The sequence below is a fragment of the Ptychodera flava genome (genome assembly GCF_041260155.1).
Source record: "Ptychodera flava strain L36383 chromosome 23 unlocalized genomic scaffold, AS_Pfla_20210202 Scaffold_23__1_contigs__length_28996876_pilon, whole genome shotgun sequence".
Lineage (NCBI taxonomy): Eukaryota > Metazoa > Hemichordata > Enteropneusta > Ptychoderidae > Ptychodera > Ptychodera flava.
Window position 1 is genome coordinate 8416760 of NW_027248277.1, and position 21257 is coordinate 8438016.

At 35.8% G+C, this 21257-nt stretch overlaps 1 protein-coding gene across 2 annotated transcripts in view; it reads right to left on the minus strand.

The window, feature by feature from the left end:
* Positions 1 to 4291: 4291 nt before the first annotated feature.
* LOC139124165 (RNA-binding protein, mRNA-processing factor 2a-like) overlaps positions 4292 to 21257 on the minus strand; it is a 30285-nt gene continuing 13319 nt past the window's right edge. Inside the window, exons 5-10 of one of the 2 annotated variants that reach the window (XM_070690311.1) lie at positions 18451 to 18505; positions 17687 to 17759; positions 13281 to 13468; positions 12144 to 12213; positions 9958 to 10065; positions 4292 to 8405 (exon numbers count right to left, since the gene is read on the minus strand). In XM_070690311.1, coding sequence (XP_070546412.1) covers positions 8355 to 8405; positions 9958 to 10065; positions 12144 to 12213; positions 13281 to 13468; positions 17687 to 17759; positions 18451 to 18505 — 545 coding nt within the window. In that variant the 3' untranslated portion in view covers positions 4292 to 8354. Of the gene's footprint in view, positions 8406 to 9957; positions 10066 to 12143; positions 12214 to 13280; positions 13469 to 17650; positions 17760 to 18450; positions 18506 to 21257 lie in introns of both variants that reach the window. The other variant, XM_070690310.1, reaches the window with a different exon arrangement.

Consider the following 21257-nt stretch of genomic DNA (forward strand, 5'->3'; position numbering starts at 1 on the left):
ATAAATTTGATAATACATTTAGCGGACATAAAAAGGAATCCCGTCGTGACCGAACATGTTTTCCAAATACACAAGCAATTTAAAGGGACAAAGTCGGCCATTTTTCATGAATTTTGTTTGATGTGAGATACTGTTTGACATGTCGAAAGATACCGAAAGAATGGCTGACCATGCTATATTCGACCCCGGTTTTAGACACGATACATGCAAACCATCACGAAATGATGAATTAATGGTCATGACCATTAATTCGTTTTCGCGATGGTTTTACTTAATTTGTATAAAACTGGGGTCGAATATATGTATGGTCACTCATTCATTCAGTATCTTTCAACATGTCAAACAAAATAAGTAGTATCAAACAAAATTCATGAAAAATGGCTGACTTTGTCCCTTTAAGCTTTATCAAAAATAGAGTTGACCCGGAGGTCTTTTTAGTGCTGGACCATGTCGATGACGCATCGTGAACATCCGAAATGTCACGCTCACGTGGGAAAATGCGGGAAATTTTGCGTATGGTATGTTCAGTTTTCCAAAAAATAAGAATACACGGCGGATGAAAATCGTTTATTTAGTTATCGATATTTAAGCCCTCAATCGGCACACAGTCCATGTAGCCGACAATGAGATGCAAATGATATGCGGTTAAGGTCTCCTCAACTAACTTTCAGCTGGTTCTTCACTTTCTACTATTTTTATAGTATTTTTTACAAAGGCACAGACTTATTCTACCTGCAACTTAAAACTGATAGTGATTTTGTAGCTCATTCTTTACTATTTTTCGGAGTTTTTGGTAGCCGGTAACAGACACTTCGTGTTCGTGTCGGCTACATGGACGATCTGCCCATCAATCACAAATATACTGTCATACACACCTCTGAATATTGCTGCATCGCGTTCATCAATAGCCTGTCGAAAAGCTGCTTACCGGCCCCATGGCCTTGACAGCCACCTTTCGCCATGCTACCGCTCTGAACAACAACATCCATTACCAGGGCCTGAAAATTCTGTTTTTTCCACTGGTCCCAGGACCAGTGACCTGTTTTTTTTTTCACTGGTCCAAAGGTAAAATCCACTGGTCCTCAAAAATTTGCATAACAATACAAGAATGATTCATTCTCATACTCATGTTATATATGCATTTCTATCAGATTTGCTTGGGATTTACATACAGCATAAACTGCCAATCTTTTTAATACAGACACACTGCATAAACATTTACTTGGTAGTGTTCTCAAGTTCTTGTACACACACTTGACATGTTTTTTACTATGCTATAAAATTCACTTCATTTTTATAATTGCCCAGCGGTTGATTCTTTTCCATTTAAATTGTAAAAAATAGGTTGAAAACACCAAATATCTGAGAGGGACTTCTTTTTCCTTTGATAGCAATAGCAAATTGCCATAACGCTGTTTGACAAGCTAGGCGGTTCTTGTTAAGGTCAACTACAATCGAGCTAGGGGGTCTTGACTATATAAAGAATTCAGCATGGTGACCTTCTAAATTCAGAAGCTTGCTTGCCACGGACGATCGGAAAGTTGTAATGAGACTCCTTCCAGAGAATTTTACTGCAAAATACTACTTTAATAGACAGAGATATAATATTTTCACACAATTTTGGGGTTGCTGATATTTTTAGCTGAGGCTATGGTCTGGTTTTTACCACATGAAATTTTACATGTAAAATGAGTACGTGGCCCGTCATTTGATTTTGCAGTGCAGTGGCTGGTGGACGCACATCGCCTGGCTCATATCATGAATCGCAAACTGTAATAGAGTAAATGATTTTCCTTTAGAGTTTATGTTGTGATGAAAGAAATAGACTAAATTTTAAATGTTTGATCGACGCGATAATTATTGTAATTTTGTACCTATAAGACGTAGTCTCTCAATGGAATGGGCTCTTGGTTTTAGTGTAACTGGCTTTAGTGCGTCTCTGCTACCCAATGTTTTCAGTAACTTCGGTATTTTGGGGGGGACGTAGTTTCTAATTTTTCGTCAAAAGACACTAGAACACAATCTGGGAAAAGCACTGGACATTCCCTTGCAAAATAAATTGGCTCCTTTTTTGTATTGGTCTGCGGACTTTTTAGGGGTAATTAGTACTGGTTCGGGATAAAAACACTGGTCCGGGACCTCGGGTAATTTTCAGGCCCTGCATACGTGCGCATGCGTAGTTATTTACGAACATATTCTGGCCTGTCCGTCAAAGGAATAGGGGGATCAAAACGAGGCAATTGCCCCACCCCCTCGGGCACAGTTTCATGGCACACACGGTCTAATCCCCCACATTTTTCCCGTATCGCCCGAGGTGGGGGGGGGGGGGGGGGGGGGTTTACATTGACTGGCGCATTACACTATCATGACGCACTTGACCCAAGCTACGCAAATACAGTCTTTGCGCATGTGTTATGACACTGTGGAGAAACTGAGTCGCATTAGCAAACCCAGGTTAATTTCACTCGGTTCGGTTGCGAAGGTACCGTCGGCAACGCAGATGGCGGGAAAGGGGTTTTAAACAATGGACATAAAGGGATTAAACCAATGGTGAACAATAGTAATAAACGTAATTATCTCAGTTGTGACTCCTTCTCTACTACCTCCATGGTAAAACCCATTCACTCCAGTCTACTTGTAAAGCCACAGTCCCTCCACCAAAGGTGGAGGGACTGTGTACTTGTAAAGTCAATGAACTGAGTGACTCCATATCAATCCAAAGTGCAGAAAATTGCTTGTTTGATGCTTTGATTTTGTGCCCTGTCTGATCTTTTCCTAATATTGATGGATCCTTTGTGGAGATGAGTTAGTTCACTGTCATACAGAGTACTTTGGTTTGGAAATTTTAATTAAGTCAGAATATCCGTGCACTTGCACTCCATGAATGAAGTACTTTGACACCAATGGAAAAACATCATCTTCCAACTGCAAGAGACTGCCCTTGAAGAAAAAATGCAATCTTTTCAAAAGTTTGGGATGATGATTTCGAGTGCCACTTGTACACTCAAGAATTGAGCAGTAATCAATAGTAAATGTTTCAAAACTCCTTGTGATATGACACTTGTTCAATATTTGGACAGAGCGCTATCATGCAAAGTCAACAGGCTAAGGTTTAAAGCTGTTGTTGCCTGTACTGTATAAAACTAGTGACGTCACCTTCAATTTTCATGTAGTCATTAAGGTAGTATGCGCCTCTAAAGTTTATGATAAAGTTTTGCTAAAATTTTGGCAATGAAACTTTCAACCACTTGTCTTATCAAATCAAGAATAAGAATCAAAGGTCAACCTTTAACTTTTGGTACAAGAGAAACAAATTACCTAACATTTACTGATATTTCAAATTCAAAATGGCTGCCATCGCCGAGTTAACTCAATGGGGATGATAAAGTTTTCGATTTTCTACAAATTAAGATGGTGAAAATTTTTGGTGTTCAAGAGCTTCAAAATGAGCCACAAGAAGCAGTAGACCAGAAAAGAATTGTAAAATTTGAGTTTGAATTTGTGTCCCCGACGCACATTCTGCACCGTTTTGCAACACTCAAGATGTACATGCACTTACTGCACTGTCCAACGAAAAATGGTAATTTTTTTCCAGAGTACAATGAGTGGCAAGTATTTTCAAGTGTTCAAAAACTAGGTCTACGGTGACTTATGACAACAAATGGAACTTGGTATCTAGTCTTTATATGCCAATCACCCCTTTCACTACAATGGTTTAGCCCAAACCCATCGTTATCATTACTGATTGAAGACCTGTTAAAGTGGTATGCACCTTGAAGGTGCAAGACTTAAATTTTTGCTCAAACTTTCCTCACAGAATCTTTTAACCATTCTCTTTTATAATCGAGAATAAAAATTTTGGTATTAGAGATACAAATTACCCAAGATTTACTGATAATCGAAATTCAAAATGGCTGCCATCGCGGTGCTAACTGTAAAAATAAAATTTTAGATTTTCGAAAAACTAAGGCTGTGAAAGTCTTCTTACACCTAAAGCTTTAAAATTAACTCTAGATGTGGTAGATCAGAAAGAATTGTAAAAGTTTGAGAACCCGAATATCTGTCCCTAAGGTGAATTCTATCTTAACAGGACATTAATTATAGTCCATTATTTGAGAGTACCATCACATTACTCTGTTCACCCCTAATTCTGTGTTATTAGGTCCAAAACCACTATTAATAACAACAGCTTTGAGCCAAACCACAGAGGTAAATGGGTTGAGTTATCAAATGGCCTCATGTGAACTGTCACGATTTGACAGAGGGTGGGATGAATAACAAGACACACACATACAATTTGTAAAGTTCCATCATTTTATTAAAATATAAAGGAACAGTAAAATGCAGATGATAAAAACCTATTCCAATGATATTATTGATGTTTCAATCTCATGATACAAATTCACCTTGTCAGGTCAAATCAAATCAAATCAAGTTGTATCAAGGTTCGAAGTTCAAAAGGTCAGAGGTAATATCTAATTATAAATTCTCCTTTTTTGAAAAAACAGCTGAATTTATTATGTGAGTGGGGTTTTCCCATGGACTTAACAATCAAATTTCCAATATTTGAGCAAAGGAACATAAATTCTACAAGAATTCTACATTTTTTCTACTCTTTGACCTTTGACATGCTCCCCCTCCCCAAAAACTCCCACTCACAAAAAAAATTCAAGAGAAGGACACACAAAAACAATTGCACGTCTCCACAGAAATTTTTTTGAAAAAAGTTCACTGGAGGAATGAATCTACAACCATGAAAAAGAGACCACCTGGGAGAATGAAAAATAGCTCAATCACAAAAAAGACACTGCACTAAGGGGTATGACTGCAAATTTGAATATTACATAAGGTCACTATACACATTGATATATAAATTCAAAATCAACCAACTTTGTTTTTCCTACACTACAACTTTTGTTTTTTCATAAAATTTGAGAATTTTTTCACCAAATACTCATCAAGATTTAGTCAATATCTTGATCAGTTCATTTTATTACAACCTAAGAGAAAAAATTTCAGGAATAACACTTATACTCAGTATTAAATCTCTTAATCTTTATCCATCAAAAAAAAATTCAAAATTTTTCTCATCTGTAAAGATTTTCTTTATCAATTTTGGGCAAGATTTTTGATATTTTTGATAACAATTAGAAATAAATAGCATATTTGAGATCTTGCTGAATGTACACTTCTTTGTCATAGTCAATATTTACATGAGCCTGACAGTTAAGAAGTATTTATTTTGTCAGTTTGCTTACAAGCATGAAAAAGTCATTTTTTGGATGACACTTCACAAAAACTGTTGCTTTTAGGTCAGTTCTAGCGTGTACTGTGTGTTATACATGAATGTTTACTGCTGAGAACCTAGAACACCCCCATCATTGCATGAATAATACAATAACCTCTGTAGTTTTCAATGGTGAGATGGGTCATACCAAGCACAATATAGGGACAGAAAAGTAACTGTCCGTCAAACTTAGCTTTCTGCCGACTTGTGACGAAGGATCAAAACAATCATGAAATATACTTCAAACACTGATTTATTTTATTAAGATGTTATATGAAAGAGGAATGATCAAGAATTTGTTTTAAAAACTCTATCAAAATTCTCTCAAAGTTTACCTGCAAAAGTAGTACAGAAATGAAACTTAAATCCCTCTTGAACGATATTGTTGAGGCACAGATAAAATTATAAAATTACAAAATTGGTAGCATTCATGTCATCCCTACTCTGCACTGCAATTTCAAGTGGTGTTCTTTGAAATACTTTCACAAATGTTACTTTCGGTTGTTGTACTATTCAAAGATGGAGATGTTAAGGTTCAAATAAATTTGCAAATTAAAACAACTTCTAGACATAAGTTTGAATCGAAAAGAATTCATTTCATATATATGCAAAACTCCTTCACATGCTGCCCTCATGATCATCGTATGATGTCCACATGACCATCACATGCAGTATACAAAGTAAGCACATGATATTCAAATGATGATCACATGCTATGTACATGACAAAGTAATCAGCGTATATCCACTATGATGCCAATGAGAGTTGCCCCCAGACTGATGATGACAGTCTTTCTGACCAAGTAAAATACACTTTAGTTGTACATGTAATAACACATGTAATAAAGTTACGCAAATGCAAAATTTGACTTGAATAACAAATCCTTTGTCTGTAACTAGTCACAATCTTAGCAAGAGAGCGAGCAAGTAACAATCTTTACGCATAATTGTATTTGACCATGAAAAATATGACCTTTCAACTATTTGTGATGATATTATTCTTTTCACAACTTTTCCCATACTTGCGAAACTTGTTATCATTCCTACATCCATATTTTATGGACAGGGCTCATGATATGCTCCAATGACTTTGATCACAACACTAACAAATTAGGGGGGTTTACTCTACAGAATATGACAAAAAGACTACATGTTTGATGTTGCTCGCTAAAAACAACCTTAATCTATCATCACTTGGATAGAATTTACAACATTTACATCTCAGACATTCACTTTAGAAACTTAGAAAATGTGCAGACTACGCCTGCCTCGTTTCATCAAAGAGATTCCACATTTCTAGAAAAGGTGACCCCATATTCTCTTGTCCGTAAATTATTTTCATCTCAAGGGGACAAAGTCGCTCTCTGTAAGCTTATCTTTCTAAAATTTCGGTAATTTGAAAAGTGGGTTATATCGGTCAAGTCTTGAAACATAGCAAAGTGTCTCCTCCATGGATTCCACACCCTAAAATATACAAAAACAGCAGACAGTTTCTAGCCTTTTTGAAACGTGCCTTTTACCATTTACAGTAACTTACAGAAAATGACCAAATTTATTGTGTTTTCCAAACATATACCCTAATCCTTTCACTCCTACTTTCCTTTTTACGGATTTATCCACAATGGGATAATACCACTATCAGGAGATGAAAGGGGTGGTCAGCTTACAAGTGCAGTGGCTCTGTCAAACTACAAATATCCTATTAGCAGCTTATAAGGGAACAGAAAATAAAACAAAGCAGAAGCAACTTTGTCTCCCTTGGACTTCATTTATCAATCTTGAACCACTGAGAAATCCCAGAAGTTCAGGACAATTGATTCACTGCAAATCTGGGGCACCTCACGATATGCAAATTTTGTCTGACTGTACATAGCCAATGAGATTTGTTAGAATGAGAGCTTCTAACATTTTGGTAAATAATGAAATGGTATATTCTCTAGAGTTTGTTTCATGTCATGGTGCTGCAATGTTTATTTTACTGACATAAACTACTATTTTGTGTCATGCCTCTGTAAGTTTGTCCTCATTTTGTGACCAGAGGGACTATTTTGCTTCATAACTTGGTCCCTTGCAAGTAAACTCTGCCTCCCCCTTATCTCAAATTGAGTACTCCATGGACTGTTCATTTAGACTTTACCATTTCAAACCAAGGGGAGGCAGGTTTCTCTTTATCATGATCAAGGACAAGTATGCTCTATAAAATTTGCTCATATTGAGTGTGAGAGATCAACCAATGAAAGGTCCTGGCTGGATGAGCATATCAATTATTCATGAGCAGATGACAATTGTTATGCAAATTACACATGTTATGCCATACCTGAACTCCATTTCAACACCAATATCAGAGCATTAATTTCAAACTAGCCTCAATTTTTTGTATATATGCAATTCTCTTTCAAATAAAAAAAAATAATAAATTTGATTTGGCTTTCTTTGCCAATCCTTACAGTTTGTAAAACTTGTATCCTTGACTTCATCAAGTACAAAAAAAGGAAAACAAAAAGTAAATTTAGTACAAAATGCTAGCACTCGCCACCCTTATAATCCTTGTTCACAACCAAGCTATAACAATGGCTTCAAAATAAATAAACACTTCTTTTCACCTATGAAGATTTAGGCGATGATCACAAAGAAAACTCAACAATATTCCAATATGACCATCCCTATTTTCCCTGTAATGTTGCTGGCCCACCCAAAGACAGCAACAATTTAAACTAGTACACAAAGGAAAAGTAGGGATGGAAATGTTAAACAAGAAAAAAGAAAATGACATAATGGTATAAAAGCATCTCTATCAATAAATTCAATTTTTATACTGATGATCTGTTCAATTACTTTTGTGCTAATCATCGCTCTAGTCACTTGATCCACTTGTTGCCATGATGACAAGACCTCCGTATATAAATGTCTTTCTGTGGTGGGGTCAAAGGTTGCGGCTTACTGATGGAGGTAGGAACATTTCAGACCGTTATCTACGGTGATCTGAATGGAATTTGTGAATCAAGGTTTTTGTATTTTTTTTTTTCAGTCAATTATTTTTTGGCTGTGTGAGGTGCATTGGTGCTGATCTAGTGGCCAACTGCAGTTACTGTGTTGTTGTCAAGCAGTCTACTCTGTGTCTGCAAGATGAGAAAAGAAAATGCATGAGAAAATTGACAAAATTTTTTGATACAATATAGGACAGACAGACAGACAGACAGACAGACAGACACACAAAAAGTCATGCATACATACCATAAATACCACACAGACATATATACATATACCCATGTTTCACTATTTTACTAAGACTTCATTTAGACTCCTTTGGCTTTTCTCGGCAGCAGTTACTGGTTGGCTAGGCAAGTGTGTTCACTCCACAATATACATAACAACCTACCAATAACTCGACAGCCTGCTGTTTCTGTTTTGATATTCATATGCCCACAGACTTCGAGCTAGACCTCACATTTCCATGTGTAAAAGCATATCAGAACTGACGGAAGAATGTGCTTCTCGGAGAGATATTCAAACTCAATACATTTTACAATTCTTTTGTAATCTACCACTCAGTGCAGGCTCGATTTAAAGCTGTTGGTGTAAGCACAACTTTCCCTGTCTCAGTTTTTTCAAAATTCTAAAATTTTATTTTTCCCCATAGAGGTAAAACAGGGATGGTGGCTATTTTGAATTTCAAATATTGGTAAATGTCAGGTAATTCATTTCTCCAGTACCAAACTTTGCACTGCGACTCCTGATATTATTTGGATTTCAAAAGACAATGGCTGAACATTTCTTTGAGGTAACTTTAAATTAAGTCTTCTCTTTTGAAGCATAATTACAACCTTAAAATAACTTATACTTTCGATACTGAAAATGTAGCACACTTGAAATATGTATCCATGCAGATATTACTGTGTGTGTGTGTGTTTGCAATACTAATAAACTTTACAATAACAATTACAACAAAAAGCATTTGTGAAACTGAATACAATGGAGTAACATCAACAATGTAACAAATATTCATCAAACTATAAACACTGTAACACACTTGGCAACAATAATCATTGATACATGTATATTATGGATGCATTTTGAACTATGTAACTAATTATCCATCCATGGATATTGTGTACAATGAACAAGAATGCATTGAGCAAACCATGTACAAAGTAGCAAAAAAATGACCAAGTTGGCAACAATGAGGCAAACATTCCTATATATGCCTGTCATGGAAACATTGTAGCATAATAAACATTTTCTCCATAGAGGAAGGCTATGGATTATTAAAACATTTGCATGACAAAGGAAAGCCATAGTGTTTTGTTAGGGCAGGATGTTTAGCTTTCTAACAGTTATCATGAGGCAAATTTGCAGTAACATAATTGTCTGTAATGGCTGCACTGTGGAAACCAGTGCACGTATCAGAGAAAAATATCCATATTTGAATGTTTCATTGTTTATGCTCATTCACTTCAAACACCCTATGTCAGAATTTGTATATGTTGGATGGATGTTCAAATTATATGGTCCATGTCTAGCTAACACAACATCTATTTGTGTAGTCTTCAAACACCAGATCCCAGATATTGTGTGGCATACGAGCGTTGATAAGTTGCTATCCTAAATTCTTGCAATATTTTCTCATCAACTGATCTTCCACATTAGATCAACTTGATCACAGATACTTACATCTCCCATTTTATTTCTGGCAAATTCTATTCTTAGCCCTCCCCTATCGCTAGACAACATAACATATCCCTGCAGTTGACTGAGTGCCTGGTTTGCGAATACAATGCTCTGAAAAAGTAAAGAAAACCAAACAGGTATTAGATTATAAGATTAATCATTTACAAATACATGAATGAAAAATTTCACTTTATTTCACTCTTGTACCACTACCTAACAAAAAAGATGACAGAGTTTATTGCATGTTCATATTTACAGTATGCACCATACATTGACAGGTAGACTTGCAGAAATGCCTTTACATTTCGGGATGACTTATAATTAATGGACCCATATCTTTGATTGCGAACTAAAGGTGATTTTCCTAGGGGCTCTAAATAAGTAATGTATAAGTTGACTCCCTAGGTTACTAATTATTCAAATAAAATGTCTTCAATTTCAATCTTCAGTTTGGCTACATTTTTAACTGATCTGCGGCTATTTGTGCTGTATTGATGTGTTGAAAAATCACATACTTTCAAATCATCAAGATGTGTTGATCAGTATAATCTGGTAAACGTTAACTATCTCTCTCTCTCTCTCCCTCTCTCTCTCTCTCTCTCTCTCTCTCTCTCTCTCTCTCAATAAAGTTCTGATTCAGATGCACAAACACTGAACTGAATTCCTTGTTTCTTACTCAGTTGCTTTGTTGGTGGCAAATCATGTCACTGCTAATAATTGCACTGAAATCCAAGAATCACTTTTGCAATCAACACTTGGCATTTATGGCACATTACTCACAAGCCAGCCATGTGTCCCACTTTTAAACACTTATGTGCAAATGATTACATTTGAACGTCTGAAGACAAATCCATATGTGTTGGGCTCATGTCTTTTTCACACAGAGTTAGAATTGCAATTTAATGGCAAAAACGTACACAACATTGGGAAGAACTGTTTAAATCCACTTGGTAAAGTGACAGTACCCACCTCACTCAGACATACACACATTTGCCAGTATAGCAAAAGTCACGTTCTAAAGCTCTTGTGTATACTTTATGCACAGGAATAACAATAATTGATATAACAGACTTCAAATACTGTGTGCGTACTCAAAATTCAAATTACGTGACAGATTCTGAGAGCTACGATAGTGTTGAATGCAGTGAATATTTTTGGCATGATTAATGATACATTTGTGACTCCCACTTCTAATTTTTTTCAGGAAATTTTTTTTTTCATAAATTTGGACACATTTGACTGATGTAATTCATTATTGTTCATGAAAACTATAACATTCATTTGTACAGTGTTCCTATGTTATGGAAAACATTATGACCTGATATTTCCATAAATTACTATTACACTTTAAATTCCCGTGGGAAGCTGTTGATTAACGAGGGATAAACCTCTATGGAGTTTGTGTTGACCTATTTTACAACACAAGGTCATATATGTCACACAACTGCACAAATAGTAACAAGATATAAATTGGTTTGAAAAAAGGTCAAAAAGTCACTCTGCCCTCTAAAATGTGTATTTTGATTCCATTTTTGGCAACTTCCAGCAATGAACGTGTTAGATTAGTTGAATTCACTTTATAAAAACTCGTACATCAAAATTTCACTTTATAAAAACTCGTACATCAAAATTATGTATCCCTTAAAATTTGAAAAATTTAACTTCAAATGATATTATTTCCTTGAAATTCCATTTATAAACATGTTTGTTGACTTAAATTGCAAATTCATAAAGATTTTACATTGTTGAATTTTGAATTTTTAAGGTTTTACCAAATTGAATTTCAAATCTCAAAATTAACTAAATTAATCTTAAAATTTGAAAATTTTGCTGAATTGAATCTTGAATTTCGAAAGAATTATATTAGCGGAGGCCCACTGGTTTTGTGTGAGGCCTAGCAGCTACGCGACGTTGCCGTGAGTGTGTGGGGGTTCGAATCCTGTTTGGGTTATAGTAAAAATTTATATTTATGTACTTGACTTTCAAATTTCAAAAGTTTTCCCTACTTGAATTTTCAATTTCAAAAGATGACTGACTTGAAATTCAAAAATTTATTTGAATTTTGAATTTCCAAAGAGGTGTATTTATTTTACTTTTGAATTTCCAAAGAGGTGTATTTATTTGAATTTTAAATTTCCAAACATGTGTATTTATTTGAATTTTGAATTTCAAAAGAGAGTTGTACTTACTTGAAATTCTACAAAGCAGCAAGGGGCTCCACCCTTATTGTGAAATCGTAATCTACTGAATCCTGGCAACCTTAGCAAAGAAAATAAAAAGGTCAGAATTAATCAAGAATCAATAATCTGCAGTCAACTTCTGGTGAGTAGATCATGAATTTGTACATCAATTTTGTGGAATTTTTTGAAGCATTCATGGAGAAAGATATAACACCATGCATTCACAAAGACTGTAAGTATTTTTAGATTTTGTTTAGGTCATTGTTGTGCGATCAGCATTGCTTTTCCTCTGATCCAAATTACAATGACACGATTGCAGTCATTTTGTTGACAGATTACAAATTCCACATTCCACTTAGTCACCTTCTGGATGAGTATAATATAATTTTAGTAATTAATTTATGAAATAGCATGATTTTAATAATAGTTTTTAAAAAATATGAAAAAGAATTTGAATGAAAATAATTTGTCAAAAAACATAAATTCAAAGAAAAGTTTTTCTTCAAGCACACTATTCGGATCTGTTGGCTTATGTTTCAATGACATGTCATGTGAAATGCATGATTTCATGAAAGTTGTGTTTCAGAATAAAGAAAAACTGTGCTGTCATTAGACAAACACTTGTCAAGAATATCCACTTTTTAAATGTTTAAAAAAGAAATTATTGACTTCCTTCAAATGGTATACCAGGATGTTAAGCCCATACTCAAACACTATTCAAAATAATTGTCCAACATTTTATTAAGGTTTAGTTGATAAATCTCTTAATTTATGCATTTTGGGGCTTACTGCCAGATTTGAATGTTCAGTTGACATGATAAAATTTATCCCATCAAAAATCAACTCACTGTATATGCTTCGCTTTTCATATCATGAGGCGCATATTTGTATTAGCTTAAGAAATACGGCCTTTTATAAAGAATTTGGATGGTGATAACTTGACATCATGGATATTGGCCTCTGTACAAGTCACCGCTTGGTGCTTTTAGCATATTACCATATTTGGACAGAAATCATTGCCCACATGATAGGCCTAACACAATCAAAGCCATGCATTGAACACCCGTGCTTTTAGCATATGACCATATTTGGAAAGAAATCATTGGCCACATGACAGGCTTTAACCAACCAAGACCATGCACTCACCCGGCGAAAAGTTCTCTGAGCTCCTGCTCTGACGTATGGGTTCCCAGGTTGGCCACAAAAAGGGTGGAGCAGGGGGCGTGTCCTCCTGTCACTGCTGCCATTGCATTCGCAACGCTGGTTGGTAGAGGCGGCTGTGGTAAGGGTGCATGGGGGTGAGCGGGTGCAATTGCTGGGTGGGCGGGGTGTGGCTGTGGGTACAAAACAAAGAACGTATCTTTTCGGTTAAATAGTCACAGCATGCGATGTCGTTGTCATCATCACCAGAATCGTGTCCAATGTGTGCAATAGTGATACGTGTCTTCAACTTAATATTAAAAAAACGAAAAAAAGGAACACAAATGTGGACAATATTATCGCATCAGCCCATTTTTTTTTACATAAAGACAGAAAATACAGGATAAATAGCAGCTCCTAAAAACTAACAGAGGATGAAGAACGGTTAAACCAAGAAGAAAATAACAAGTGCACCAATGCTGAATGTAAATTTGCTTTTACAGGTTTTTTTTACACCTCCTGTGCTTTCATGGATAGACGTCCTTCTCTTCAGCAAACTAAAAATCAGTGACTGTGGATGCTCTAGGTGCCTAGAAAGTGATTTGCGATTATTTTTACAGATTTCACCTGCCAAAGTTGCTTAGTTCGTATTATATTTAGTTCTTTAACGAGGTTAGTCAAACATGCCTTGTGTCTTATACCATGCTATGTATGAGTCAGTTGTCACTCAATTTGCATATATGGGGGCCATACTAATCTGGTCGTTTGTTTCTCGAACAGTCACGCCTCAACTTTTTTGCTCCTTATACTGTTATTCCACAGGTTGCTGGGAGTCAAAGCCTAGAAGAAAGGGCATAGGGTATAATATGTAGATATGACCTACACAAACCCTTTTACCAACAGACAACAGAGAACTTAGCAATTGTCTTGTAAAGATTGACTTGATTTTAACAATGCTCGATTCTCTTTGAAAACAATAAGTCTTATTTCATCAAGTACCATTCTGAATTCCTGCTCTGTATGTAGTTAAAAGTTAATCCACAACTTTCATTGAAGTCTAATCTCTACAACCGAATTATCTGTGTGATAAAGTTGATAATATCTATACTGCCCAAAGCCTGTGTATACCACTTGGAGTGGTATGATACATAGTTATGCCTTTCTTCTGATTTCACATGTGCAAGTATTTTTGTTTTAACAGAAATATTATGCCGGTATATGTCTGGGGTTTGTTTTTGTCTATTCTTGGATTTTGGGGGAGGGGGATGACAAAATGCTGGACATGATCTACTTGTTAAGAAAACTTCATGGGCTTTGAGGGACTATACTTTTAACTCAAAAAAGATTGGTCATGATGGTGGGTTCATACCTTCTTATATTAGGCTCTTGCAAAGTAAGGTGTGTTTGGTTTCTATACCTGTAAATTTTAGTGTTAACTGTAATGGGAAAAACTCGCGTGACATAACTATTTACCTGTCAAGGTTTTGAATAAGGATTGACAAGACACTTTTCTATGTGTTATAAACCCCAGAACAAGGACACGAGAACGGGCTCGACCAATCAGCTGGGTGCTGCAAGATTCATTTTGGGGCACTATAAGGTAATGCCTTGCAGACAGTGTTCAGCAGCCCTTGGTGATTTCTGAGACTCAAACCATTGGTCTGCTGTGACATTATTAGAATACTATACCTTGACACAACTAGACATCTGAGACATTTATGAGCCATTTCTTAGCTGGTACAAGGACGATTAGTTTCTGAAGATCTTGTCTTAATTGAGTGCTTTTTGTTTCCTTCTGTTAAGAGTACCTTAAGATTGTAGGGATCCTTAAGATGACTTATCTGTGGAATGGTCATTTTGATTTTTTTACACATAGTGACTTTTTGTACTGTTCTACTGGTCTATCTAGTTTTAATAATACAGCAGTTGTAACGGATGTCCTGTATTTATATTCAAATTTGTCTGTGTTTGTGAATTTACAGGTCTGTAAATACATACCTTAGACTACTATTTTTGGACTTTGGATAGATTGACGTGACTTTTCCTGGCCACTATGATGTCAGCATGAGATCATTTTTCAATGGAGATACAATGGTTAAGATTCTCATCGAATTTCTAATTTTAAAAAATTGCCGTAACTTCTGCAAAATAGCGTTACATTTTCACCAAATTTCTAAAACATTGCTAAAAATTATCCCTCATAATATTTAGCACCCTTAAATTTTTAAACAGCCGACCATCTAAACGAATTGCAACAGAGTGGGAATATGGGTATTTGAATGGTAAGTGATATTACTCATAATTCATCATGATCTGTACACACTGAGATCACTCATTGAACTGAAGCAAATTTTTTCTGTACACAAAACGGCTTGGTCCATATTTCAAAATTCTGACAGCATTGCTTTGATGGTCATTTCTTATTTCCCACTTTGAATTATGAGAAGATCAACAGCTTTTTCACGGAGGAGATAGCAATTTTGTAATTTTGTCGACAGATATTTTTGACAGCAATACATAATATTTTCAAAGAAACTCACAGAATTAGCTTCATCTGTGAAAGAAAGGGTATTGATTTTTTTCAAATGTTCATGACAACTGAAATTTGCACATCTGACGGTTGTTATGATGAGACCATCTTAGTTGCTGATAACTTTACCTTGAGAAGTGTACAATTTTTAGCACCTTCAAACATCGCCTTCTTATTTAATTCAGCCTTGCATTTTAAATATGATCAATAATTTTAGAGCAACTTCTTCATAAACAATCTTGAAATTAATCTGTACGTTTCAAATTGTTTGGAAATTAATAAAATTGAATGAGCCTTTAGCAAACAATGTCTGCGTGCACAAATCAAGGAGAATTGTGGGTAACCTCACTTACAATGTGTTATCATCTACTTGGCTTGTTCAAAACTTAAATGCAGTAAGATGTGTTAGGGTGTGACCTTTCACAGCAGGGGTAGGGTCCTTCGCTTTCAGGGTTCAGTCAATACTAACTGAGGGGGTGGTTCTCTAGCTTTTCAGCGCCCCCATAACTTGCAGAGGGTAGAGACGGGAGCTGCCTAATGCTCTCAGGGTATGTTTATCACCTGTTGTTGGGGGGGAGGGGAGGGGGAGGGGACTTATTTACCAATTAAGTGCTGCAAGTGTCAACTCAAGTGCAGAAACTGTACAATTACAGGTGGAAATACAGAAACGGATTCCTCAGATCGTTAACTTCAGTACCTGAAGAAAGACTATCTCGGGACGCTGGCCGCCAGTCTGGTAAGATCACTGGAATTTACTGCATGGTAAGTAATGGGAGGAGGGCGGAGGCTGAGGCGTAAGCAGAAAAAGAGGAAAGAAAGAAAGAAAAAATATGTGTCTACAGTAAGGATCTGGAAATGAAGGGGCAACCTGCATCAATTTGCAAGTCGCTGGTCCTGATTGGCTGTCTGTGTGCTCATTTGTCATTAGAATGTTGTTCGTGTGAGCCAATCGAGATGGGTGAATCAGTATGACGGCTGTTAAAATTGATGCATGTTACCTGAAGTAAATATTGGTGTTGGGGTTTTTTGTGCTCGTGACAGTTCTGAATTTGTGGACTAACTGATCAAATTCAAATATCAAATGCATGGTAAGTTCCCTGTTAATTTAATTTACTTTATGAACTTCTGGCGGGTTTTCATTTTACTCATATGATCTTTTCTCTTTGAAATAAAAATCACATCATTTGTTTCATAAAAACTTTTCAAAACTACTTTCACAAGCATTGAAAACCCAGCACCTCCTATGATAACAATCAAAACTTCCACTCTAATGCTAGTTGGAACAGCTCAATCACTAAATAGGGGTGTTAAAAGTGCATTTATCTTAATCTAACTATAATGCCACCTTATACGCAAAAATATCTTCTATTAACTCCCCTATGAGTGAATGGTTTGCTCCAAAGTGTGATAGTGGAGTATGGTGATTGGTACATCTGTGCACTTGTCCCAAAGGGGTGTGTTGCTCTAAAAATGATGGGATGAGGTGCTCCCAATTGAGTGCATCATGAATGTCCAGTTACAGGGTCCCTCAGTAAACTACCTATCAAACTGATTTCATGTTCCGATTTGCAAGTGCTCCCAAAGTGCCAATGTGCGGGCAAATGCAATCAGTATCCATGGCAACATGATACACTGTCTATCACTGAGACATCAAATTTATGAATTGGTCAAAGCAGGTTGCCATGGTGATACACATCATGCAGTTGGAGAAGTGTGTAAACTTTTTGTGTGATATGTTTTTTCTTTGTTTGTTTGTTTCTCTTTCTACCAGTGAAGAAGGGACCCTGGGTGTGATTTTATCGCATTTCAAAGTCGGTGCACAATCTGGTCCAAATGACAGACATACCACCACATACGTTATCTTGGGGACATCGCCTTGTACCTGTGTGTGCAACGCTGGGTGGGTAAAGGCTGGGTGGTGTAATGCAGGACCCAAATCCGCATACGCTGCTAACCTGCAACACCGAAAAAAGTAGACAAGAAATAATAAATTCACGTTATTAAAACAGATAAGATAGAAATTAAAAACAAGCGGCAACTGACTGATTGCTCGGAAGAGACCGATAAAAGGCAATCACAAACTAATGATGATTTAAATATGTCAGATATATATATGCTACTAGGAAAGAAGCAATGCACAAACAAACAAGCAACCCAACAAACAAACAAACATGCTGAACAAATCTGATTTGATTGGTTAACAAGAATAAAATAGTTCACTTTGTACATTAAAATTCAATTAAAGCACATTGCATTACCTGTAAAACTGTTTGGCTACATTCATCTGTTCAGATTTGTATGGACAAAAAATCTTCACAAAAACTCATAACATGGTTACTTTTGGTTGTAGGGTTTCAAACTCTGATGCTAATGACTTTTGCAAATCTGAACATTTCTCTTTTCAGTAATAAAACATTTGTGAAATTAAAGGGATGAGGGCAGTGCCTGTACGACTTTCTCATTTACAAACAATGTATTTCATGATCAATATATAGAGGCATCACATCAACAAAGTTGCCACATGCTATGATGTACAATATGATTTAATCCCTTCAATAATTAGAGATAATAAGTGGTTAAAAGATTCTAAGAAAAATGTCTGCATCAATTAGGAATGAATTATGGACACTGTTTTCGTGTACTTACGGATGATGTACCCATGCCTCTGGAGCACCTGGGAAAAAAGCTGCACCTAGTTCGTCTGTAAAGTGAAAGAGAAACAAAAAGAAAAGTTCTTAGATACCCAAAAACTTTTTTAATTATGTATATGAATACCACCATCATTTTGTATTAGATTCACAATCTTAGTGATGCTGTAATATTACTTAACGTAAATTATGATCTATAATTTCCACTTTTAATGCATCTACTCAAATGTATCATTAACATAAGTGTATGAATTAAAAATTTTGCTGCATAAAATATTTACTGAATAAAAATTGTAATCTGTAAATATTGTATATCTGATATGCTGTCTTCAACTGTAAAATGCTTATCACTTCCCATTTTTGTGAAATGGATTAAACCACACAGATAAAAACAATAGGGTAAAACCATATTGTAGAGTGTTAAGGTGAGTCTGTTTTGATGGGAATTCAAAGTGAGAGGTAATATTTGATGAAATCAAAGCAAAAATATTCATAGGTGTACTGGCTTTATACATGTAAATTTTTCATGTGTGTGTACTTCACACGATGGGATGGAAAGGTCACACTGAAGGTTCATATATAATTAGGAAAAAGTGTGTACTGCGAGTCTTGAATCCTCTGTTGGTTCCTGAATGCATTAACCAGGTATATTATTCTGAGAGATTGATTTTCAACTGTGATGGGATTCAGCTGTGCGCTGTTAATGGTGTCACTTCACTGATGCAAAATTAGTTCCATCAAAACCACCTGACACGTGAAAACCTGTTTGTGACAAATCCTCAATACTTTCATGGCAACTTCAGAAACCAGCACTCAAATTCCTTTTGAAACTTTTTTGACTGAGACATGTTCTGTTGTATGATCACTGAATGAAAACGAAATCACTATACATGGGCAGATGGGTTCCCTTCCTCTATACAACATGTCTGTTTTCTGACTCAGAAATTGGCTTAAACATTCACAGAGGCCATTAAAAACATCTTGAGAGGATCTGGGCAGGATTACCACTATCAAACTGGGCGTGAGACATACTACATCACATTTGGTAATCAAAGGAGGAGAAATTCAGGTTTGAATCTTTGAAAGTTGAAATTTTTGTTTATTTTTTGATAACTGGACCATTCAGTTGATCACTTCTATGATCTGGAAAATGAGTGAATTGTTTTTTTTTTGTCAACATCTTTGCACTGACCAACATAACGAACAAGACAACATATTTGATTAAAGCTTTTGTCCTCAGGATAGCGGACTCTTTACAATGTTCCTGACAGTTGGTTAGTGCATGTTCAACTGCTATTACAGTAGCTGCCATGTAGGGGCCATCTTTATTTGGCTGTACCCAAAATTACCTTATTTGGTCATTGATGACACCCTACCTATGCATGCACGGGCTACTTAATCCATCTGTGCTTGCCTCAAACAGAAGTGGAACATCAAATTTTGGACTTGTCTTTCTGAAATATATTTTCTTGCCACATTAATGACTATTGCATATGGTCACATAATTTCACCAAATGCAATTTTTCTTAAGATCGGAGCCCCTTCCTAAGTCCCTAAATGAAAGTTAAAAAGTGTTGGTATCGTCCACATAGTAAAATGTAACAATTTGTTACAGCATTCGAAAATGCCCCTAGCCATAGAGGATAGTCAAGTTATTGGCGTAACCATGGAGCTTTTTAATTTAGCTCCATGGTGTAATCAATAAATGAAAAGAAAAAAGAGTCATGCAGCGAAAAAGACAAATCTGTTGGTACCAAACTGAGTACAGAAATGAAGTTCATCAATTTGAGGTCAAACTGTCTCCTCTGTAAACAAAAAAACTGTTATTTTTTGAACTAATGCGATATTCTGAGACGGTCCCTAATACTTTGTTGATATTGCATGTCAATTTTTGTCACATTTTACAGCTTAGACAAGTTTCATTTTGTTTCTCAAAGAGCTTTACTGATCGAATATAGATTTATTACATTCAAAATCACTGCCTGAACAAGTACATTCTGTCTGTATTTTCATCATCTGCAAAACAAGGAAAAGCTTTAACTGTTAAGAGATTAGTTGCCATGGTAACACCTTCAGGGAAAATGTACATGCACGATGCATGTCAAGGGTAATTTGTCACTTTTCTTCAGGTCGAAGCATCTTCTTGTAATATGCTTTGACACTCAGGTACAGCTCACAACCTAAATCCTATTAACACTGATAATGCCATCATTGTTGAAGAAAATGCCTTGAGAAAAGTATTACTTCTATCTCTGGAGGATCATTTAGAAATTATTTTCTGCTCTAGGTGGTTTCTTCTTCTGTCTGTTTTCTTTGTGAAGCTAAGGGGTCAATTCTGTCATTCAAAGACTGTCTCATAAAATGTCTGTTCTGCAAATTTGGGGGTTGATATTTGGTAATGGATATGTAACATTTGGGCATCTAAATTTAAACCCCTTCAAAAACACCCTCTTTGATTAATTACCCTATTGACTGTTTTAGTTGAGACAGGTAAATTGTAACAATTCTAAATTATTACTCCGATCCCCATCAGGACCATAGTACAAATAACCGTTAGATCACACCCTTCTTAGATAAATTAACTTAACACTGCAGTTTTCTAAGTTGGAATAGACAAAACATGAAAAGTTAAAACATATTTTAGAGCTACCAGACACCGAGAAATCAACAAAATTTTGAAAGCAAGATAGGATATGGTGATCCATACATGCATGGGACTAAATTTGTGACGTAATTTTTAGGTCTAAATTATAATTAGGATGTTATTGATGTGACCTTTATGCAAATACTTGACCCTCTGTTAAT